Source organism: Cyprinodon tularosa, unplaced genomic scaffold, assembly GCF_016077235.1.
Source record: "Cyprinodon tularosa strain WSP-4 unplaced genomic scaffold, ASM1607723v1 ctg321, whole genome shotgun sequence".
Lineage (NCBI taxonomy): Eukaryota > Metazoa > Chordata > Actinopteri > Cyprinodontiformes > Cyprinodontidae > Cyprinodon > Cyprinodon tularosa.
Window position 1 is genome coordinate 613818 of NW_024039032.1, and position 26183 is coordinate 640000.

The 26183-nt window shown below is 38.1% G+C and overlaps 1 protein-coding gene across 1 annotated transcript in view; it reads right to left on the reverse strand.

Annotated features, from left to right (window-relative positions):
- The window catches only part of hdac8 (histone deacetylase 8), a 56965-nt gene that overhangs the window by 14749 nt on the left and 16033 nt on the right, over positions 1 to 26183 (reverse strand). The window contains exons 8-10 of the mRNA XM_038293158.1: positions 26177 to 26183; positions 25651 to 25745; positions 1586 to 1691 (exon numbers count right to left, since the gene is read on the reverse strand). The exon at positions 26177 to 26183 is cut by the window's right edge and continues 166 nt beyond it. Of these exons, the coding sequence (XP_038149086.1) occupies positions 1586 to 1691; positions 25651 to 25745; positions 26177 to 26183 (208 nt within the window). The remainder of the gene's footprint in view (positions 1 to 1585; positions 1692 to 25650; positions 25746 to 26176) is intronic.

Below are 26183 nucleotides of genomic sequence, written 5' to 3' on the forward strand. Positions count from 1 at the left end.
TAGATTTGTTTCTACTTTATTCCATGCAATCCAATCATCCACCACGACCCGACAATGAGTGAAAATAAAAAGAAACTAAAAAACTGATTATTTGCACACACGTGGTACCGCGACTGCACAACTACGGTCACCGCAGGCATGGATGGACTGGGAATCCAGGGCTGTTGGCCGGCCTCATTAATTACTCATACAGGTTAATCATCTCGTTATCTCAAGAAATAAATAACTGTTTTCTTGTGATAACAAGCAAGTTATGTCATGTTATGTCGAGAAGACAAAGGAGAAGTTGAGTAGGACCGCTCTCGGCTTCTGTAAAAATGCACCAGAAGGCTCCTAGCCTCGTGAGACAATCCTGATCTCGCGAGCTTTCAAGATTTCACTCGCTAATCAGTCTGGAGACTCTCCGTTGAAGAAAATTTGGAGCCATTCACCAAACGAACGTCCAATCAGCGTTGGCTTTGAGGCGGGTTGAGGTGTGACGCAACGAGAAGCGCAACAGTTCAGTCTAAAGAACATGGCGGCTTCAGCCGATGAAACTAGCGTTAGCGTGGCTATCGAGCAAGTTTTATCAGAATTACAGAGTATTTCTTCACTGAAAGAAGAGCAAAACACTGCTCTGGAGGCTTTTCTCAGAGGAAAAGATGTTTTTGCTCTTCTCCCGACTGGTTTCAGCAAGAGTAGCCTGGCTTGTGGTTGTGTTTTCGTTGTTGCTCTGTTAGTACGTCATATGCTTCGTTGATCTGATTGGTTTATTGGGCCCGTCTATCACCAACATAGGCCAATAAGCTAACCAGTAATTTTGCCCCTTCCCAAAATTACTTCAACAGGTTTCCAGATGGATATGCGGAGCAAATCCATCTGGTGGAGTCAGGTTAGAAGGCTCCCACCATGCTTTTCAAATTTTTTTGACTCAGTAGCCAGCAAGAGCTTCTCGAAAAAAGGTTTTCTTGGTTTATTGAAATTTATAATTTTTTTCTCTGCCAAGGTAGAAAAAAGTGAAATAAAAAAAAGAACAGACTAAGTTTTGCATTTTTTTCTCCTGAACACTTTTTATAGAAATCTTCCTGCCGCTCTTTCCACCGTAGCTTCACCCTTCTGCATCACCTCTCCTGAGACCTGCGGGCTGTCAAGATCAAAACCAAAAGGCTAACTCTACACTTAACCACAAGCTACCACACACACACACGCGAGATGCTTGAGGAGGAGGATTTTAGATCAAACTTAAAACCATATGCAGACGAATTTAGAAAAAAAAAAAAATAAACATTTGTTGTGATCCAGAAGGTGAAAGAGAGGACGCTGGCCAGAGAACCAGATCATTCTTACCATGCATAACACAAAGACGCACAAAGGGACGATAAGAGCCACAGGGACAAAAGACTAAAGAAGCTATACTTTCATCCAGCAGAGAGGCAGACAGCAACAAGAAAAGACACATGAAACCAAACACTGAAAGAGCCACGCAGAGAAAAAAGGGCTGTAGGTGAGTGAGGGTTCACTTCCACAAAAACAGACACGCACCTGTTTTACGCTGCGCACACAGAGATGCACCTGGGCGTCCAGTAAACAGAAATATCACACATACCTTTGATGGTACTGACGACCCGCTCCAGGTGTTTGCTGTCGTTGCGGTCTGGTCTACAACTCGGACTGATCTCCAGCGAGTAGTCCGGTCCGTATTCTGTAAAAAACTGTGGACAGGCATGGATTCAAAGCTTTGGTTTGACTTGTTTTTCAACACCATCTGTCCCTTTGTGTTAGCTCAGCTAATCAGCAGCGAAGAACTAAAGCACACATTTCCTTTTCTTTTTTTTCTAAAAACTGAAATGTTCCTGTTTTGTTTTTGTTTGTTTTTTCACAGAAATGTTAAGGTACTGTTTTAACAGAGTAAGTGAACCTGACTTGCCATCAGTATCTATAGAAATTGGGAGGAAACATGAAAGTACATGAAAATACAAATGTAAAAAAAAAAAAAAACTCATCTAAATTAAAATCAGCAATGTATCATTAATAAAAACCAAGAAGATTGCATCTTTTCTTTAAATTATTCTGTCTGATTCTTAAATACGTGCCTGTTTCTGGGCATATAATACTATAATACTAATAATAGCTGTCAGGAAACCAAATTAAAGCATTACATAATCAAACATAATCAGCACTTTTCCAAATAATAATCTATTTTTTTTAAAGTTGCATTTTAAATGATTAAATATACAAAACAAAAGTTTTGTCATCATTATGCCTTAAAATATTTTTTCAATATTTATGTGGATGTGGTTATTATGTTTACACTGAGCACACTGGGCCTGGTTCTGTCGGAGGTTTCTTCCTGTTAAAAGGGAGTTTTTCCTCTCCACTGTCGCTACAAGCATGCTTAGTGTGAGGGATTACCTTCGAGTCAATGAGTCAACTGGTTTTCCTTAGGTAGAAAACTTTGAATTAATTTGGCTGTATTATCTGGTGAACTGTAAAGTGCCTTGAGATGACGTGTTGTGAATTGGCGCCATATAAATAAACTGAATTGAATGAACTTTTATTGTAAAAGAACAATAAAGAAGATTAGATGTTTTAGAACTTAATGTATGAATGATCACATCCTTCAAAGGCTTTAATTAATGGGAATAATACTGAACAATATAGTTGCTATTTTATAATTCTAAATTACTTCACATTCTCCAATCATTTTACTTTTTACCCTTTTTTTGGGCTAGTGGGGTTACAAAACATAACATTATGGCTCCTAAACAATCCCTGTTTTGATACAAATGTTTTTAATTGGTCTCTCTCATTCATTTTTAAACGTTTATCTATCAAAAGTTAGTTTGATGAGACCCCAATAATGTAGACAAAAAGACACACAGGATTGATGAGAAGAGCCTTGTGGAACAACTGCTGAAAATCTGGAGCAATGCAAAGTGAAGAACCAGATAAACAGCAAACGTCGCTCAAGTTGATTTAAAATATTTAATTATATATTGTTCGTTACTTGTTTAAAAAATAAATACCATCAAAGTCTTTAAAGGAATAGTACACCCAAAACATGATTAGCCTTCATTTTCTACTCACCCCCATGCTGAACAACACTCTGGAGTACTTTTTTGATATCTCAAATGCATCTGGAGATCTGGGAGGCTTCTTGCTGTCTGCTGACATTCAAATAATGGAGGTCTATGGTGACCGAGACAGAAAGGTCCATAAAAGTCCACAAAAAACGTGTCAATATTCCTCCATACTGCTCGTCCAATGTATTCCAAGTGTCCTGAGTGGGTAGCATCCAGAATTTACTCGAAACTAAGTCATTTAGAATGTTTTTAGAGCATAAACAGTAGTGTATAGGATTTCCTGAAAGCGCGCACATGCGCATTCACGATGCTACGGAAGCCGGCACACCAAACCAGATGAAAGTGCGCATTCAGCGTCTGCTCTGCCAATAATGCAAGCGTAGAAGAAGAAATGTGCTGTTTACCTGTGCAAAGAAAGAAACAACGAAAGAAAAATGTCTGAGGACTTCAGTGTGGAGGAAGAGCATGAGTTCTTTGCCGAGCTGAATGCGCTGGTTTGGTCTGCCGGCTTCCGTAGCGTCGTGAACGCGCATGTGCGCGCTTTCAGGAAATCCTATACACTACTGTTTATGCTCTAAAAACATTCTAAATGACTTCGTTTCGAGTAAATTCTGGATGCTACCCACTCAGGACACTTGGAATACATTGGACGAGCAGTATGGAGGAATATTGACACGTTTTTGTGGACTTTTATGGACCTTTCTGTCTCGGGCACCATAGACCTCCATTATTTGAATGTCCGCAGACAGCAAGAAGCCTCCCAGATCTCCAGATGCATTTAAGATATCAAAAAAGTACTCCAGAGTGTTGTTCAGCATGGGGGTGAGTAGAAAATGAAGGCTAATCATGTTTTGGGTGTACTATTCCTTTAATTTCACAGTTTTCACTTTATTTTAAAATCTTTAACAGCTATTCCTTATGGGGGAATCTTCAAACAAAGCTTAAGGCTGTGCAGCTTTTTCTATTTAGAAACAAATTGGCAGGAATTTGGTGATACGATATGTATCACGATACATCTGTTATGTTATAATTTATGTGGATATGTCATGATACTTAAACAAAGACTACATATTGCAATTTTTATGATAATATAGCTCTGGAAAACCTCATGAGAGCTCGTTGTTGCTCTGCTGCCGCTGAATAACTGGCTCTTAGGCGCTGCGCTGCGACCTAGCGGCTGGAGGTTTAAGAGTTACAAAAAAGTTAGACAAAAAAATTACTGTTCTTTTCTATACGTATATTATACATCTAAAGATGCATTTGGATGTATTTGAATCCATACCAGTACCATCTTATCATGATATCATAGATATCATGATATTGGTATTTTGAATATATAACAATATTGCCCAATAAAATATTGTTGTATTTGACAGGATCAATTCTTTCTTACAGCCCTATTACCAAAGCTATTTTTTGCTGGAAATATTCTCCCAGGTCCCACTCACTCTTGGGCCGCTCCACGGATCGGTCCGGGAAGCAAGTTAAAGCTTTCACACAGATATTTCTTTAGTCCAAATCAAAAAACATTATGCATTTTAGACTGATTGTTAGAGGGGCAGTACTGCTCCAGTATAGCACAGATCAAGAAATCATAAGCACGGGGAAAAAAAAAACATCCAATGGGTTTTCTGCTGCTACTTTGTTGCAGCTCTTCACTCCTCCCACACCACATTTTCAAAAATATTCAATCTTTAGAATAAAGCCTTAAATGTTTTTTTTTATCTTACATCATTTCCTCTCATTCTGCGCTGGGTACAATGACAGTCATTCACACTACAAGCCAATAGGGTCCAAGTCAGACAGTTGTAACAATGCAAGGGTACTGTTCTATTGGGCTACTTGGGCTCACACTGCAGTGATCCGTTCCAGAAACCGATGGCTGAAAAATACCCAACATAAGTCTCTCATATTGGTTGATAACTGATAATTAATTAGTGTTTATCTATTTAAAATAAGGACCCGGGGGGAAAAAAGCTCTGAATTTAAACTGTAACACTGATTCTATTTAAACTTGACCTTTAACCTTTACAAATGTGTCAGCCCTTCTACCAACCGTTCTTAGTTTGGACGTCAGAGTTTGAGAGACTAAATCCATTTCTCTGTCTCTATCCCGCAGTATACTGTGTGGTGGAAATAATTCAAAAAATCTGACTTTCTATTCTTATTGATTACTCTATCATGGTCGTTGCTAGTAGGGCTGCAACTAATGATTATTTTGCAAAGCGATTAATCTTTCCATCATTTTTTTTTATATATCGATTAATAATTGGATAGCAAAGGGTTCCTTAAAGAAGATTTTTTACAAAATAAAACCAGGTGAACTAAAACTTTTCCCCTGGAGGAGTTCTGGATAGAGCATTTTGACAGACAAAAACGGTCCATTTATCTTAATTGCAAAATGTTTTTATATTTTTTTTTTTTACAATTTTGGTATAATTACTGCTTTAGGAGGATCACTCTGTCAGCTAATGGCCTACTTTAGAGTCTCTAGACTGTTAACGATTAATCAATTACTAAATTAGTTGATGATTATTTCAATAATCGACTAATCACGATTAATCCGATTGGTTTTTATCAGCCATGGTTGTTTTCTGTCAATCTTTGCATGAGAGGATAGCTAAACAATAACGGTAAAAACTTCTATTGGACTTCTTGTTTAAGTAGAGAAAAGTTGCTTTGATTGCATGAGATAAAGGGAAATGTTTTTTTCATATGATCCAAATGTAGGTAACAAGTTTAGCCATCAAAAAATAAAATAAAATAAAATAACATGTTGTTACCTCAAAATTAAAGGTAATGGATGTTTGGAGAAAGGTTTGGGGAGAACCTGACAATTAATTTGGGGGACTCTGACACACTCAACCTAAGACTGTTACTTACATTTCAGAACTCATTGGCTTGACAGGGAATTTCACTTGCACGGGCAAACATTTAAAACAGTCTTGTCTGCAATGCAATGTGTGCAGAAAGAAAATAGAACCCAGAACAACAAAGTAGGAACCACAAGTCAATCAAACTTCTACTATGACAGTCAGAGCTTTGCAACTAAAAAACAAAAAAATGCCAAAGTCTACTGGCATTTCATGTAGAGCTAAACCGCAGCCAAGAGAAAAAACTGAAACAGGTGGAAATCTAGAGACTTTGTTTAATCATAAGGTGACCCGAGCCCCCTCAGACGAGAGGAGAAAAAAAAGCAGCAAAGAAGGTATTTTCAGTGATTCGCTGGGCCATGAGTCAGTGGCGTGAGAGCAAAGCAAACCGTGAGGCCATGATTGACCACAAGTGCGTCAATCTGTGTGCAGAGTCTGTTGTGAAAGCCTTGGACTAAAAAAACTCACCCGAACCCACCGAAAGAGCCAAGATGAGAGAAATCTAACAAGGGCAGAGCTGGACTCAACCCTACTCAATAGTACTAGAGAGAAGAAAAAGGTGAAAAATAATCAGATACTTAATAGAACATATACAAACAAAAGACGACCACCCTGAAAAGTGAAGCACAAAAACGGCCAACTCTGGGCATATGGAACTGTTTTTTCTAGGTAATGCTTCATTTTTAGTGCATTCAAAAGATCTCATTAGAAAATAGCCTTGAAAGTTTGTTGGCAACAAACATTGATTTACACAAATGAAGTCAGCCAACATGCAGCACGAGGAAATTTCTGCTTATTTGGACACACAGATCACACTGTCTTTGTTTAAAAGAAGGTCAGAGAGAATGCCAGCTGGTAAGTGTTTAACTGTATGAGAAATAACTGATTTCAAGGCATCATCTTGTGATGTTAATTGTGATTCCTCTAGAAAAAAACATCAACTGTGCTAGTTTCCATTTAACTCCCATCATCATATATATATATATGAACATCATTCAAACTTTGGTTCGTTAAGGATGCATATCGGGGTAAAGAGTATCATACCATATACTCATTAAAATCCAGAAACCAGACATTTTATAGGTGGACCCCATCCCAGTCGTGGATGGGTGTTTAGACACTTTTATGTTCAGAATTGTAAATGGTTGTTTTTCTAAGATTCACTCGGATTCAGGGAGCGATTCATTCAACAAATATCCGTTTGTGCACTAAAGATCACCGAATTGACGACACGGACAAAATGTTTCTGGAATGTTGAGTCTACTAAAGCAAGAATAAATCACGTCCTCATTCATAAAGTAGACGAGTAAAATACCCAGCGCCACTTCTTGCTCATTGCCGTTTGGAGTATCACTGCTCATAGGCACCCATGTCTGACTCAAGCTTCACAAATTTAATGCAGAGCAGCTTCAGAAATGTTACCTAAAATTTAACTAGTTATCCTTGGTTGATTCTTCCAAAAAAGAAGCTGCAATAGTAACTCAGTTACTGCACAATTAAAGCTAGTAGTTACCCGGCGAAGAAACAATGTTTTTTTTATTACCTAAAATGTTGATGATTTCGCTGTTATTTAAACTCAAGAGTACAGTTCAGCTACGAAAAGATGTTTATTATTAACCGATGAATATAGAATTTAAAGAATTTAAATAATTACATTTTGCACATTAATCTACACTGTTTGTGCGGTTAGACAGGTTGGTCAAGAAACTTACTTGTATTTAAGTATTTTAGGCACTGTTACCCCCACTTTAAGGACTGGAGTGAGAAAGTCCGCGGCTATGTCCGAACGTCCGCTCTAACACCTAAATCCCTCAATCGATATATAGAGCGGGGACTTTACAGTGGACTATATATTGAACTCAGTTAACTGACCGTTTGGACAGACGATCACTACTTTTCACTCCCCATCGCTCACGTAACTCCGCCTCCCTACACTGTTATTTGTTAAGGTTATTTAGTTTCAAAACTATTTGTGCATTGTAAGTGTTAATTTGAAGTTATAGAGCAAGTTAAATTGTACATTTTGTGTTTGTAGAATAAAAAAAAGAAAAAAACAAGTAGAATTTTTTTTTACACCTGTCTAAATTCAAAGTACAAGTACACAAATTCTGTTCAACAAGTTGCACATCAAAAACCTCTTGCATTCTCAGTTTTGCTCCAAATGGTCCAGATCTATTGATGCAAAACCATTTGAGCATTGTAACTTTAGTGTTTTCTAATTGTAGTTTTTTTGTTATCTGTCACAATTCCAAAAAAGTTACAACTGTTCAAATTCTTGAGTACAAGTACACAAATTATGTTCTGTGAGTTGCACACTTAAAAAATGTCTTCCATTCAGTTTTGCTACAGTGGTTCTAAAACAAATGGTGCAAAACAAATTTAAACACGTGTATTGAAATCTTCAAAAAATATACATATATATATATGTTTTATATATAAAACATATATATATATTTTGTTTCCTTAACACAAATACAAACCAATAAATACAACTGCACAGATCTGCTGCTGGGTTAGCCTGCTCGATCAGTCTGTACCAACCGGAAATACATATATGGCCTACTACCACCACTTTTCAAGGTGCATTGTGGGAAATTCTGAGTCCACCATTTTTGTAAAATGGCTTAACAACGTATACAGTGCCCTGTGTCTGAATGTCCCCTCAAACCCCTAAATCCCTCAAACAATATAGAGAGCGGGGACTATATAGTGGACTTTATAGTGAACTCAGTTAACTGACCGTTCAGACAACTGATCGCTAATTTTCGCTCCCCGTTGGTCACGTAACTCCACCTCCCCCGCATGGTGATTGTGCCATCTTTGTTATTTGTCGCCTCTGTCGGGTAGCGACACTGTAAAAACAAATCCCATGATGCTTTGAGAGAAGAGCTCTCCTTGCAAAGCATTCCGCAACATATCTGCACGTCTAGTGACCATTGATGATCACTACTTTTCAAGGTGCATTGTGGGAAATTTTGAGTCCATCACTTTTTCATTCACTAGACGTGTGGTCACTCATCTAAAATGGTATAACCATGTATAAAGCGGCATATATAGTGGTTAGGGTGGATGATTGGACACAGCCAATGTCTTTCCTGTTATAATGTATTGTTATAAACATTGAAATACAATTAATTGTCTAGCCCTTGTCATGAAGCATTGGAAAATGTGTTAAACTATGAAAAAAATCAATGTCGGTATCAGGTGGTTGAAAGTGGGCTTTCCAAATGGATATTGATACCAAACGAACATCCAAGCTTGTTTTGGCTTAAATGGAGCTTCAGGAATTACCCTGTCCTCAACTCTAATAATTTATTAACTCTTCCACACCAGCCCCTAAAAAATCTGCAAAGATTTTGCCCAGATGAAATGTCCTAGATGAAAGGAATAGAAAACGGATGTGGTCAATGAGCAACTACCTAATGAGATTTGTATTTGACTTTGACCATGTTTGGAATAAAGATGATATTTGTATCATTCCGACCAACAAAACCTGGCACCATGTCCAATGTGAGGGGATGGTATTTTTTATAGGCCTCATATATTTCCTAAGATAAAGCCCTGTTTCCAAGTTCATTAGTCTGTTACCAGCTGTTCTTCCGAAAACTCGTGTCTCACCACCAGATTTCAATGTGAGTTTAGTTACTTAACACACACAAAGATCCAACCAAATTATTCCCATGAACTCAGTGCTCTATCTCTTGCTGTCCAGCTACACAAAAACACACACAGCCTCCTGCTGGCAGCCTGTTTGCCTTGGATGACCAGGGAAGAGACAGAAAGAAGGCAAAGGAGTGCCAAGCCAACACCCCCTGAATATATGGCTAGATTATACTGAACAGCATAGAAGTGGAAATGTGAGTAAACATGTGATACTTCAAAAAACAACACCAAAAAACAATATAAGAGACAGATAAACTCCACTGGTTGTTCCAGTGACGCAGCACATCTACGTAACTGGACAAGGTCAGGAGACAGAAAGTACCCAGTGACTGGCTCCTGTGTGCTGAGCAGAGACACTCTGGAAGATAAATAGGGAGAGGCTGCTGGGTTTTTTTTGTTCCCAAACATAGACCTTCTTCATTACTCATTTCTTGCACAAACTAGTTGAGAGAAACATTAAGCATAGAAAAGAAAACACATGTCCTTTTGATATACTGTTAGTCTAGCGTTCCTCATTTTCAGCTCTATTGTGTTTCGTTTGTAGGGTAAAAATTATACAGCAGCAAGTATGCATGTCCAGATTTGATTCTGATATCAGAAATTGGTCCGATGTCAAGCCAAAAGCCAAAGAGGAAAAGCCTTTAAGCACAGTCATGTATGTTGTCTCTGGTTAATAATAAAATGGGTCAGTTGCTCCTATACCTATTGCGGTTGTTGTATCGGAAATGAAAAGGTAACATCTGGACCAAGGGTCGCTTTAACTGAGCATTTCTAATATTTGAGCATTTATTTTGAAAGAGGAAAAACCTGAAAGCTTTTATTTTGACAGACAGCAATTTACAATTGACTACTCGGTGGAATATGTAAGGGATAATGCTAGACGAAGTGTCTCTTATAAGAAATTAATGAATGATTCGGAGGCATGACCCGTCTGATGCAACGCCAAGAACTAATCCGTCTGTAGTCCATTTCTAATGACACCTCAAAGGGAATTATCCCATCGATACCATGGTCACTTACGGAATAAATTAATATATAAACAATTAGTAGAACGGTATTCTTTTTATTTTTACCATTAAAAGCCTATGTTTTCTATAAAAAGTGGCTAGAGGACTACTTAATACCTGTCATTTTGACGCAATATCGGACATATTTAACTTCATTGTGTTTCTCTCAAATCTATTCTCTTCTCCATCAAATCTTTGTTTCTGCTCTCAGGTCTAATGCATCTCACAGATATTTTCCCCTCTGATTTACTTCCTTCTCCTTGCACGCAAACCAGTCTGTGCTCTAGTAAGAGAACCTGTTGGCTCTGCTTGAGTTTTTTTTAGTTCTTTCTCATGCTATGTTCACACTGGACATGCTTTGGGCAGTAGAGGCAGCCGTTTTACATGCAAAGTCAATGGTTGACGCGCTTCAAAAGGTCCTGCAGGGCATATAGAGAAGCAGGAGCAGCGCATCTTGAGCAGCGTCTCGTGAGCTTCTGAGCCTCTGACACGCGTGACACGTTTTATTTTTGCTAATCGACGGGCCACATCAACCAATCAGAGAAGCTGATCTGGGAGCTGGCAGGAAGACAGACACAGCAATGTTGATGCAGATCGCTATGATCACTCCCCTGAAACAGTTTATTAACGTCTAATAAACATTTTCGCTTTTATTATTCTGGTGCTTGCAGTTTGTACCACATACCTGAAAAGCACTACCATCTACTTCCAGTTGCGACGCAACATAGCGGAAACCTCCCATTTGCTTTTGGGGATTCCCAGTGACATCACACCACTAGTGGGTGGGGGTCTGCGCACCTCCGACTCTTGATGAACTGATTGCACAAGCGATGTTTTGAGGCCAACTTTCTCGCTTAAAAATATATAAATACTACTTTTTATGCAGTGATTACAGCTCTTTTAGTCCGCCATTAAACACAGGAGCAGCCAAAGTATCAGACGCATCTGAATTATTTAATCCAGCCACAGAGCCGAGGTGACCAACAACACCATTCTCTAACTTTATTCATGGAAAATAAGCCAAGACACTCTTACGATTTAATTCTCCATTGTATAAAATACATACAAAGAAATGAGAGGGTAGCTCCTTCCAACACGCATCAGACCCAATTTTCTGACGTGCAGCACAGATGCTCTAGCTGCACGTCAGAACTCAGTTTGGACAAGCATTAAAAATAAAGCAGCAGGCGGTACTTTGCTGCCCAAAGCACGTCCAGTGTGAACGTGGTATCAGACTGGAGGCAGATCATCGCCTAGCAACCTTTGCAGCCAATAGAACGACAGCCTCAGAAAGGTGCGCTTGTTTTCTTGGACTGAGTTTGCCCGTTACTGCTTTAGCTTCCATAATGAAGCACTAGTGCTGTTCTTTGTACCATATAAGAAAGGGTCGCCACAGTATATAAAAGGACCTGAAATATTTTGACACATTTCCCCATTTACCAAGTTTCCCATGAAACTTGGTAAATGACATGTACTTATATAGCGCCTTTATTCAATTTAGGAGACTTGACCAATGCGCTTTACACTACATTCATTCACCCATTCACGCACACACTCACACACTGATAGTGGCAAGCTACATTGTAGCCACAGCTGCCCTGGGGCTCACTGACAGAAGCGGGGCTGCCATACACTGGCGCCACCGGGCCCTCAATGCAGGTGAAGTGTCTTGCCCAAGGACACAACGACACTGAAAGTCAGAGTTGGGGCTTGAACCGTCAACCCTTCGATTTCAGGGCAAACTCCTACATCCAACGCCACTGTCGCCCCTTCATTAAACTAAGCTGTTTAATTAAAATAAATGCCCCAGTCAGAAGTTAGCGTGCAGTTAATTTGGGTATAAAACTAATACGCAGCCTTCAAAGATGCATCTGGGCCATTTTCTTCCAAAGACGAAGGAATATTACGTTTGAAATATTGTTTATTTCCTTTTTAAATAAAGATTTCAATGCACACACTAAAAGTAACAGGTGAATTTTTACAGAATTAAAAGTGTACGGAATTCAATGTGTTAAAAAAAGTCAGTATAATAAAATTATTTTTAAAACTATTTTTCTTCAATACAAATCTAAATACAGAAGATTTAGAAAATGTCGAGTAGGGAAAAGATGCAGACAACTACAAATTGGTAAGAGAAATCCAATGAGGCAGATTTTCTTTTTCTTTGCTTAATATTGTCCCCTGAGAAAATCCATAACATCTGCATGATGTTGTTCAGGTTTGCTCTGTGTGAAATCCAACAGCGCCAATTAAAGGTGTGAATGTTCTCATTTTAATCATTCCTTTAATTGAAACATCTAAGAATTCGATGCTCTTAGATGAAAAAAAAACAAAGAACAAAACAAAAACTTCATATTAAACCACTTTGCCTTGGATAAAGCAGGACAAATTTTAATAAAAACTCTTAATAAAATTTACAGAATATGCTTTAACATTTCTATCAACTATACAAGTAATGTGCTAAAATTTGTTTATCCTTTTATGCGATTATATATTGTGTTTTAATACAATGACGTGTTTTTGTTCTCATATCTCTTATATAACTCATAACTTGTGACCCTCTGTTCAATAGAGGTTTAAGAATAAACTTGCTTTTCCTTAAAGAGGCAGATCAGTGCCTGGAAATTAACTAATGAATACATGTCAAATTTCCCACCATAATTATGCAAGGAAAATATTGAATGGTTGCAAAAAGCTATTTGTTGCAGTACAGTAAAAATGTACTTAGAACTGAAACAATTAATCGGATTAATCGATTATTGAAAAAATCGTCCAGAGCAGTAACTATATCACAACAGTGAAAAAAATATATATAAGCATTTTACTTTTAGGACTGTCAGTCTGGTCTATCCAGGAGTCCTAAAATGGAAAAGTTTTAATTTCACCTGGTTTAATTTCGTAAAAAGTCTCCTTTAAGGAACTTTTGGCTATCCGATTATTAATCGATTCATCGAGAAAATAATCAAGAGATTATTGATTGGTAAAATAATCGTTAGTTGCAGCCCTACAGCCTTGCAGCTTCCTATGGTGCGAAGACCATCTGGAAACTGGCTAAACCATTTTACAAATATATTTAAAGTGAGGAGCAGATGTGGTGCTGAAAACACAGAGAGCATGATGAGGAAAAAACAATATATTTCAAAAGGGGCAGTGAGATCCCAGTTTGGACATAAGAGTCTCCTGGAGGTCATAACTTCAACCATCCAGGGCTCTGTCTTTACTCCTTTTCATCGTAGGGTCTTTACGGTTTGGAAAGGAACAAATCTGGAGATGTAGTGGTCTCCACTGCCAATGGAGCCGAATATTAACATGATCACCAAAAACTGTTTCTTTGTGTGTCCAGCAGTTAAATACAGATCTGCTTTCATAGGATAACACTCAAGTGCCCTTCACACAATGTCCCATGGACTGTTACAGAGTGAAGATTAGGGAAAGTCCATAAACACTGTACAATTTTTTGCCCTTTTCAGGCCGACTTTCCAGTTGTGAGAGATTTTTTTTTGATCGGGCCGACTTTCGGTCTGATCGTGCGTTGCCTTCCAAATAGACGAGTCCGATGTGGTTTTAAGACTGGCCAGCATTAGAGACTCGTAGACTCACTCACTGGTATATGATCATTTATAAGGGTATCCTGCGTCTGCTCCCCTCATACCTCTGTGAGTACATTCAACCAAGAGCGGTTGGACTCTATTCTCTACGTTCTCAAGAGTCCTTGCTTCTCTCTGTACCTAGTGTCCGCACTGATGCTGGAAAGACAGCTTTTCAGCTTTTTACAGCATAGAACAATCTTCAGAAACACTGGAAGTTGAAGGATTTGATTCCAATCGGACATTTTAAACGATTGCTCAAAGGTTTGGAAATTAGATCTATGGTTTGTAACTGTTTTATGAATTTCTAATTATAGATAGATGTAATTGTAAACTGTAATATAATTTGTAATGTAATCTTTTGCCGCTGTCTTGGCCAGGACTCCCTTGAAAAAGAGATTGTTAATATCAACGGGACTTTTCCTGGTTAAATAAAGGAATAAATTAAAAAAATAAACCATACAGTGTGAGCAGATAAATCACATCAGAGTGTTGGATTGCACAGTGTTAGAACATTGTACAATGTACGACGAAACCCTGCGGTTTCATCGTACAGTGTGAGCTGTAGCTGCGCACTACGATTGAAAAAAAATGGCCGGCTAAGGCAGATGTGCTGATATCCAGTCCTCTCAGAGGCAGCTTTAAGTTTTGCATAAGGAGAGTGTTTAGCTTTTTATCATAACTGGTTTTAAAGCCTTCGAAGAAATACATTTTTCCCCCCTTCTACTGTATTTCTAAAAGGATAAAAAATAAAAAAATAATTCAACTTTTAAATAGTGTAAGAAATAATGTACATAAAATGGGGGATGTAAAATCTCTGAGACGGTGTTGAGAACCTACAGACTATCAACACTCTGCTTTATTTAGGATTGTTTTTTTTGTGTTCAGCACAGGAAATAACACACCATACGACTGCATACATATGTTGCTTTCCGACAATAATAAAATGAAGGTAACTTTTTTTCAATTTGATGCAAGCTTGGATGATAGAGGAAAAAAAATAAAAACACTATTAAAACGTCAAATTGATGAGGCGTAAAAAGGACAATTTGATAGAGTCTCTCTGATTTCTTTGGTCTACTCAGCTTTGAAGGACGCTTTCATCCATCTTTATTTACTTCCTAAAAACATCCAACACTTGAAAAGTGCAAGCCATAAAACCCCGCCCCCCCGACAAAAATCGATCACCCGTGTCCATTCTTGTCAGGTACAGGCACATTGATTCAAGCGTGAGAGGAGTGTGTGTTTTTTGGAGCACTAAGCCCATCTGTGGACAGCAGTGCTGCGTCTGCGGCTGTTTGTTTTTACAGCGATCAGCAGGATCCCCTGCTATGAAGGATGCCGAGCCGCGCAGCAGAGAGGAAAAATGTCTCGGAAAACAAATGGCCCGCATCTGCTATCGGGCTTCTATCTAATAAATGTTGTTTCGAGCAGGGGGAAAACAGTGCGATGCCTAAAACCTGGTCACAAAACGCACGTACACTTCACTGCCTCCCACATCTGGACTCACCCTCCCTGCCTTTTCATCGCTCCATCCTCTTTACCCTCATCTGACAGTTCTCCTTTAAAGGAGATGTTTTCAAAGTATTACAGGTTTTTTTTGTGCTTGTGGAAAACAGAACAGTGAACGCGTTCTTGTTCTACAAAACTATCTTATACATTGTTCAGATGTACTTTAAGTTAAAAGTGAATTACGTTTATTTCAGTACTGTTAGCAATATGAGGGAAATGCAACGACAGGCCTATGGTAAGCTTTGGTCAGAACTAATTGGATTTTTATGAACTAAAAGAAAACTCCCACTTTTTAAGTATTTTCATTATAAAGCCAGGAGGTTTGGAAAAGCATCTCGTCTGACAGGAAAATAAAATGTCCTCTCGTCTTTTTGGAGCGAGCCAGACCTTGAACTCGAAAAACAAACACACAGAGAAAAACAACAATAATAAAGCTCTCACAACCCTGAAGCTTATTTTCAGATGATTTCTGATACAGCCTCAGTTTTACTTGGCGTTCTCTAGACGGATCGCCCTCGGGTTTCTCTTGCACGCACGCGCGCACACTAATGTTTCCTGTGATTGAGTCCGTGACTCCCGGAGCCCGCGTGTCCCTGACGACAGCAAGAGGCGGGGCAGGAAGTGGTCGCAGACAGGAAAAGAGGAAGTAGGAAGTGAAGAGTCGCAACGCCTCCCTGCTGCCAGTCTGGAACCAGAGACGTCCTCCCTTCCTGTGTTGCTCGGGATGGACACGCATTCGTATTTACTTCTGCCGCCCTCACCAGAAGCGAGGGGAATTTCAGGCAAGCTGCAGGGCAAGTCCAGATAATGCTGGACGTGTTTTGGTTGTCCAGACAGAGTGACAGGGTAGCTTAGAGCCAGAGGAATGCCTTTACCTCTGCAAATATTTTCCAAGGAGAAAAAAAAAAAATGAAACGTTCTTATTAGAAGGGTTGTTTGCTTCCCTCTGGTTGGAAAACCAACAGTAACAAACTGAAAAATATAGAAAACTTTAAAAAGTGACTGCATTTTAAGCATTATAGTCAGGAAAAAACTTAAATTGAATGAAGATTAAACAGTTTTCTTTTAAAAGGTGATTGATCCTTCTTAATTCAAAACAGCTATAATGAACCTTGGATTCAGTTTTCACAACAGTATTAGATTTGATTGGTAATTCACAATGTGCTCAGAGCTAGCTTTTATTAAAAGTAAAAGTTTCCCTTTTTTTGGCACCCTTGCTGTCATTATGCACATCCTCCTTAGGCTCAACTGTCTCAACATTATGACAGTAGTGAACAGATGCTGAAAAGTGTAGATTCATTGGATTAACAGGCAGGGTTTGGGAATGGCTTTGCCTCAGGGTTCCTACAGCATAAGGCAAGTTAAATTCAAGACTTTTTAATGCCACTTGGAAAAAAAATTTCAGACCAAATTCACAAGAAACACAAGAAAAACCTGCTTGCGACAACTTAACCCAAAGGTTTATTTTAACATAAAACACTGCACTAATGTTTCATATTTTGAAAAGCTTCTCATACAGGAAGAAAGCTAAAAACACACTAATGACAGATATATTTTAACAATTATTTAACTAAATTCACAAACTTTGTTTTAGCAGGGAAAGAACTAATCAGTTTTAAAGCCACAACATAACCAGTGCTAAGTCTTTTTTACAGCTATTTTTCTTTGTATCGTTTTCTTAGTATGTTTGATTCGGTGATAAGTGGAGGCCTTGCAGAGACAAGGGTGGAACAAAACCCAGAAATACCGGCTGTTTCTCTGTAACTCGATTTTGACGCTTAGTGTTTCGTGCTTCGCATGTGCGACTCCCCTGCCTTAATTCCCATCGTTCCGAGCTTGAATGAGTTCGTGCACAAAATACACTGTGCCTCATGTATGTTCCCTGGTACTGGTTTTAGCCATGGAGAAAACTCTTGGCTGCATAACCAATTTTGGTTACATTTAGACTTGCTCATATTTTCCAGACAAAAAGTAAATGGCGCATCTCCCAACTGTCCCGGCAGCAACAACGCTTTTATTGGTTCCGCTATCGGGACGGAACCAATAATGGCGAGCCATAATTTTTTTCTTTATAAAAAGAAAAAAATTTGTTAATTTTAACGTTTTATTTAGATTACAAATATAAATCATAATAAAAATAATCCTATTTATGATGTTTTAAAAATTAAGACCTACAAAAGACTGATTTAAGACATTTCAATACCAATTAAGGCCTTAGTTTTATTTTGAAGAATTCAATGCCTTTTAAGACTTTTTAAGGACCAGCGGGATCCCTGTTGCCTAGTCCTGCAAAGAAGAAGAAATATATGTATGTATATATATATATATATATATATATATATATATATATATATATATATATATATATATATATATATATATATATATATATATATATATATATATATATATATATATATACATATATATATATATACATATATATATATTAACGCACAGTTTATTGTGTATACTGCATATACAATACTCTAGGGTTATATTGCATATAGCGATTCTGTATTCTGTATATATCTAACTGTATTCACCATCAACACCAAGTCAAATTCCTGCTGAGTACGAATTTAGACAGAAGAAGGCACAACTTCAAGTTCTGTAAATTGGGCCATTTCATCTTTAAATGGGCTGGTTGAAGTGTTCGATTTCATCAGTTCATTTCCAAATGTTCATTGGTCTATTGTTACTACTTTACTGACACACCTTGCCTCTACTTTATGACTAGGGCTGGGTAAAAAAAATATGATTTAATCGATTTTGAATCGATTCCTTTACAATTTTGCAAAATCGATGTCTAGGGAATGAGATCGATTAGTTTTATAGTGTCTTGCGTGACGTTCACATTCAAATAAGAAGGAAAGATGCACTCAAGATTAAAAGATGGCAAAAGTACTCACTTTCCGTACTTGAGTAAAAGTACAGATACTTGTGTTAAAAAATACTCTGGTAAAAGTGGAAGTACTGATTAAACTTCTTTACTCAAGTAAAAGTAACAAAGTACAGGCTTGTAAATTTACTTAAAGTATAAAAGTAAAAGTAGAAACCACTTTTTTCATGCCGCTGCCTACATTTTAAATGGATGTCTGCCAATAGGACTAGATCTCCGTTGTGTTCATTTTCAATCATCTCGTCGTCCATGCTACTATGCTAATGCCACCGCCACCAAGCTGCAATGATTTGCCGCGAATGAATACCGCCGAATCTGTCGATTCATCTTGTAGTGGTGCGTCAAATGCAACGTAGATTCCCATCCAATTAGATTGAATTTGGTATTGATGACGTGAAAAATAATAACGGTAACTCCATTGAAATGATTCAAAACTAAAGTAAGGAGCCAATTTTTTTAAATGTAAGGAGTAGAAAGTACAGATATTTGTGTAAAAATGTAAGGAGTAGAAGTAAAAAAAAGTTGTCATAAAATAAGTAGTAAAGTAAAGTAAAAATATCAGAAAAATCTACTTGAGTACAGTAACGAAGTATTTGTACTTCGTTACTTCCCATCTCTGTCAAGATGACTTCAAGCCAGACTGCTGCAAATATAGCCAATAGGTTGACTGAAGACATTAACAAATGGGAGCTGACCAAAAAACTTTTGAGACAGTTTTGTTCACATCTCATGTTTAAACTGCCTGATTTACAAGTTTGCACTTTGAGTTTAATGTGACAGGAAAAAACAAAATACATGAGTATTTTGATACACAGTTGAACCACTTTCATTATTGTAAAAACTTAATTACAATAACGAAATCAATCGATTTAGAACTGGATCAATCGAAATGGAATCGATTCAGGACTTTGGTGAAAATACCCAGCCCTATTTATGACACAACATCCATTTTTTGGCCATTGTTGGGCCCCTGAGCATGTGAAGTAAAAAGTATATTATTAAATTTGAGAATCTTTGTTTTTTTAAATCAGTTGTGTCTTACTAAGCTCTCATGTCTGATATGATTCTTGAGTCAAAATAACTTTTCTATCTTCTAAAGCCTCTTATTTTCTCTGGCAAAATCTGTCCCAAATGTTTATATCAGCAGTGAGACCAAAGTTTTACCCACTCCTGGATAAAATTATCAATCATAAAAACAGCATAACTGCATATATGTGCAGTTATTATTAGCAAGCACTGAAGTGTTGCCCTTTGACTCACACACTGATATCATCAGTCTTTATCACACAATGGAGGGTCAATCAGGATCAGCTAACGGCTACCCGACAATACAGGTCAACGGGGCTTAATGGCTTCCCCCGCCTTGGCTTGCCTCCTGCTTCAGGCTACCAAACACTACTTTTACCTCTGCTTCAGTTAGATACTGAAGTATATCACATGCAACACGGGCAGAGCTATTGTTTGGGTTATCTGGAGTGTCATATTTTGTCTGATAATCATTAAATGCTACAGCACCATTGTTGATGTGACTGACTGGTTATGACTGATGATTGTGTTATTTGAATTCTGATTATAGGTTTCTCATGCTCTATTTCCACCATCAAAACAGTTTCAGATTACTTGCGTTTTGGGATGTTTAAAAAAAATCCCAAAGAGCAATTTTCTGATTGGATATATGACGCTTCGCAAAAGTATCCCACTTTAGGGTTTCATGTAATTGATCATGGCACATCGTCACAACAAAATAAAAGCCCAAACCTTCTGAATCAATTAAAAGAATGTTTTTTAACAAATGTAAAAGATTAAACTTATTCTAATCATAGAGTATAAAATTAATCTCGATATTACGAAATTTAAAAATTTTATTTAATTAGAAAAAAAACGACAAACTGCCGGTTCGTGTCGACTTGCTGATAAGCGGGCTATCAGATGAAGCTAACCGGTGGCTAAAAATTGCTGCTCTCAATATTAAAGGAAAACTGGAGGAGACAGCCCAGCGTTGCCAACTTGGAAACTTTTTTGATATAGTTCAGAATTTTTCTCCCATCTAGCAACTTGTTTTTGCAACAAATAAAAAATAAACAACTCCTTTTTTTTTGGACGACCTCAGGGGAAAGCAGGAATCCTTCATTACTGTCATGAGCTAACTTGTGCCTGTCCGAGCAAAGAGAGCTTCTTTCCCATTGCTAATGCTGAACGTATGCGGAAAGCTGCTGTTTCCACCCTAAGTTACAAAGAAATGTAACTATAGTTTTAAACTAGGCTTTTATTTTGTCTAAAACTGTTGCACTAATATAAATATTCGATTCCCAGACAGCTTGAATCACTTATTCGCTTTACAACGATTGTGTTTTTTTTTTGTAAATTTGGACGCATACAGTGAATTTAACCAATGCTTAAAATTCCATGCCGTATTGTCAGCACTATAGGGCACACTGCCCTGTGTTATGGTCTGTTTTTGAACCTTTCTCATAGTTAAGACTAAGTGGACAATAAGGCACAGGTTATTTTCTTTGGTTTAGGAAAATTAAAGGAATATGGTGCAGAAAACAAAGCACATTATGTAGATTTGTTTAGCGTCATACATCTTCCCATTAACTCTGACGAGCTTCCCTTCCCAACTGGAGAACTGCAACAACACGGCATGATGCTGCCACTCTCGTGCTTTACTTGGGGATATACCATATTTTGCCCATAGGCTTAAAAAAAGTTTTCTTTTTTGTCTCTTTTACCCAACATATCTTCAGATTTCTTAAGACTACCTCATCACCACTTTTTTATAGCAACCAGTCCTTCTGTTAAATGATTGCCCCACCCCGGCTGGTCTTAGGCAGCCATTTCTTAGGTTTGCAAGCATTCCATACTCAGTTGCTTTTAGATGATGGGTTAAGCGGTTCATAGAAATTTCAGCTGTTTAAAACTCTGAATATTTATGCATTATTCAGTAAAAGTAAAAAAAACAATCACTGGACTTGGTTTCCAAGATTTGAAGACGTTTTGCCACCTGTGCAGGAAGCTTTCTCAATTCAAAAGGTCTGGATCCGCAGTGAGTTTGAGTCTTTATATAGACAAGGCCTTGTGTTGCTTGGAAACATGCAAATGGAAACCGATTAGTGGGTCGTTTGGTTCCATTGTTAGCCTGTAATATCTGAAACCTTTCTATCCATTTGAATTGAGAAAGCTTCCTGGAGAGGTAGCGAAACGTCTTAAAATCTTGGAAACCAAGTCCAGTGGATTTTTTTCTTTTTTAAGTTTTACGGAATGACTATGACCTTGATGACTGGGAATCTTCATCAGCATTTATGCATTAAGCTTCTCCAAAACTTAATCCCAGACCTCTGGCGAGATTTTCACTCCAATTGGTGCTTTTTATGTCAAGTGTCCTCAAAGAAAGCTTGAAGATTAAATTAAAAACAAGAGGACTCTAATAGTTCTCTGGAGGCAATGATTGAAATGAATTATATTTAGGGGTATCAAGGCAAAGGGGATGGGTAAAGATCCACATTCTTTTATCTTTAGTTTTGCTTAAAAAAAAAACATGACATTTTACACAATAGCCCAATGGAAACTATTAAAGTTTCAAAAAGAAAGAATAATTCCGCAATGCAAAGGTAATTAAAAAAAACTTTGTTTTCCTCTACTGGAGCATTTTTTTTTTATTCGAATGAGAACGCACTTTCAGCAGGTTCCCATTCCACTGCCAGTTGTTTCCTTACAACCGGGGCCAAACTTATCATACAATGAAGCGCGTGAAAATGCTATAAAACAGGCCGGGCCTTTATCCGACAGTAATGAATGTGCGTATTCATGTAGTCTACAGTAGAGCAGAAGGGCACAAAGGTAGTTTTTGTTCCCCCCATGTCACTGGGACCTCAGCTTTGCTTGGTCATCATGGATAAATGCCCCTCTTATCGGGCGCAGGCAGAGCCACGAAACACACTCGCATACACACTTCTCTGCACGGCCCACCCCCCCAAAACACCCCTCTTTTAATAAAGCATCCATGTACTCTGAAAAACAAGACAAACAGTGGAGTTTATATCTGAAAACTTGTGCGAGCCTCCTTGTGTTCCTCTTGCACAGCTGCTGCCCGCACCGATACTCGCTTTGTTTTCCACGAGTGCTCCTTAATGAGGTCAAAGGCTATGTAGGACCACTGAGCATCGGCGAGGAGAAACAAGAGCTACCTTCATCTTGGTCCGATTGCACACACACACACACACATAGACACACAGAGGCACTCCCAGCGATTCATTACATTTGACCAAGATGAGGTCCAAAAATCAGCTGCTGGTAAAAAAGAGCATCTTTGTCCACATGTGAAGAGAAAAGCAAGACAGACAGACGGATCGATTAGAAAAACCTATTGACCACAAAGTTTAGGATGAATTGGATATCATGGGAATCTGTCGCTAAAATCTGTGGCTCAGATTGCCGTCAAAAGAAAAAAGCTAACAGCTGGTTTTAACTAAACAAATAGGTTTGCTGCCCCCCCCCCCCACTGGAAATGTGCTGCTCCAAATAATATATTCCAGCTGCCACTGAGGTCTTTAACCCCAACGGATACCGTGATTCGCTTTCATTCTCTAAATGACCGCGTCAAACAGCACATCCTGTCGTTGGGAAATAAGCTTGTTCTTTTTTACAATCATCACTTTATTGATCTGAATCAGCCTGATCATTCAAAAAAAAGAGCATAAAAATAAAGCTAGGAGCCATAACAAGAAATATTGATATGAATTAAACATTTAAAGAAAGAAAGAAAACAAGAAAGAAAGAAAACAAAAAAGAAAGACAGAAAGAAAGAAAGAAAACAAGAAACACAGAAAGAAAGAAAGAATTAATTTTGTGCTCAGAATAAATCTGTAAACCAATTTAAGCCATAAAAAATGCAACAATTTTTGAACATTTCAACCATTTTAAAGCCACTTGCTGTTTATTTATTTTCCAAATAACATGACTGGGAGGTTTTATTGGTTAATTTTAAATGCTGATTCACCTTTGTGTTGGTTTGATTACTGAATTATTGTGTTATTTCCCTTTTGACTAATTAGGACTTCTACCTCTAAAGTAAGAATGCGGATGAGAGGAAGGAGTGTTAATAATATTAAAAAGCATCTAACAATTCTCGCCACTATGCTGAAATTAGGCCAGAAGAGTCAACCCTTTAACCCCCTAAAGTTTTTTTCCTGCACATTGAAGCACAGCTGCTTGTTACACTAAAAGCTGTCAAAATACACTGAAATTAGGCGGATATGATTAATCTTAAATCTAATGAGATGCAGAAACACATTTCCCTTGTTCACTATACCTATACGTGAAAAAAAATGCAACGAAAACATGAACTATGCGCCCTTCAAACTCTGTCTTTGACTCAGATTCCCCCTGAGTGCTCGATCAGGCAGCCGAACACATGTGCTCAGGTCCAGTCAGCAGCCAAAGAGCAACCACTGAAGGCAGGGGAACAGTTTCCTGGTTCGGAAGGACTTCTGAACCGCTGATCTGTTGAGAACCAGCTGATGGTCAGAGATTTGTTATTGTTCTTTTGTAGCCAATAAAAGGCAGGATCACTGCTGTGCAAGTGCGTAGCTGCAGCTGCACGTGGATTTCTATCTCACTAAAATACAATAAAAATAAGTAATTGAACATGTAAAGTAGCTTTACAAAATAAAAGAGACACAAAATAATACTCCATTATGAAATAAATAGCTTAAAATGTTTAAAATATTTACTACATTACGTAATTAATAAATCTGTAAATAAATAAAAAAAAATCCTGAAATATAATAAAATAAAAATTATTTACATTTTTTCATGTGGATATTTATTTATTTATTTATTTAATGAAATATTTATTGAAAATGTAATAATAACAGAATTTATTTATTTATTTAATTTTGAATGAAATGGCTCTCCATATTTTGTATGTGGAAGTGGCGGTGGTTATAGGGCATTATAGGGCGGTGGGCATAGAGCTTGGATTCCTGAGGTTGTGAGTTCAAAACCCACTCCCACAGACTGCCACTCTGGGTTCTTGAGCAACACCCTTAACCCCACACTGCTTCCCGGGTGCCATACGATGGCAGCCCACTGCTCCCCAAGGGGATGGGTGAAATGGAGAGGTAAATTTCTCAAGTGTGAGATCAATAAAGTTAAATTTCTATTATTCAATTATTTAATTATTTGCACAAAAAATACATAAATAAATAAATAAATAAAAGAATAGAGGCTTGGTCCTCCAATACATTTTCTTATTGCTTGATCATCCTCTGGGTAAACTGCAAGCTGGGGAAACCCAGTGACCACAGTCTAATCAACAGATCAAATCTTTACAAGGACCTAAAGAGACATTTTGATCCTTTCAAGGATCTCTGTTACCAATGAATTGATGAAGCAAATGAGAAAATCTCAGGAAAATAGAAAAATAAAAAACACCAAGGCAGCCGAACTTTGCTCACGATTCACTATAACTGATGGCAGGCATGAAGTGAAATAATGAAATGTTGAAACTGATTGAAAATGTGACTCAACAAAGAACATGCTGCACATTTTATTTCATTTTCCGTTCGCTACAAATATGTCCAGATTCTGCAATCATCTGTATTTTTTTTATTTTGCAGGTTTTCGACCTTTTGTTTTAGCGGAGGGTTGCTCTAATCGTTCCAGTTTAAATGTTTAAGCGGATCTCTGTGAGCCAGATTGGAGCATCCAAGACGGACCTTTTAACTGAGACTAAATAAATGTTTCACAGACGTATCAATAATATATTTTACGGCGCTTATTGTAGATCAGATTGTGAGTTTCTCCTTGAACACAGCGAGTCGGTCTGTATGCTGACCTTACTGAGAGCTTGAGAGGAGGCTGTGTTGGAGAGAGAGGGTCTGACTCACCTGGACACAAACCTCTTTATTGAGGTACAGCCATCTTTGATTAGACGAGTGACTCAGCAGGACAGTGTGTGAGGGACGGTACAATGAATGAGGACATTTGTACGGCTGTGGGAATATGTAAATGTGAGTTACTGGCAGACGGACGCCATCATACCTCATGGTCGGGGATTTCGGAGGACAGCGTCTTCCCCAGGACGGTGGCGGTTAGGAACGTCCAACAGCGGGCCGTGTTAGCCAGGTTATAGCCTCCTGGAGACACAGAGAGACAGGAAGAGAATAAAATAAAAGACCTTAAAGCTACTGGGATGATATGGCCGAGCAGAAACAGTCGTGACCTCTTCATCACGATGAAGAGAGTGGATTGAGTTGAAAAAAAAAATAAAATCAAGAGGATGAAAAGAAGCCAGAGGGAGAGGAGGATATAGCACAGAGAAAAAGTATGTAGGACAAGGAGGGGGGGGTGGAGGAAGAGAGGTCGGATTGTAGTGGAGTAAAATGGCTTCATTGTGTCGTATAATTAGTCGCTATCATCTGGCCGAAGGGCCGCGGAGTCTGAATCAGGCCGCTGTGTGTGAGCCTGGGTGAGGAAAATTCAAACGCACGCAAAGAATATGTTGCACTCATCCTGGGCCTTCATTAAATAACAGGTAGGTTCAAGATAAAATAATAAAATGGAGTACCTCCTCC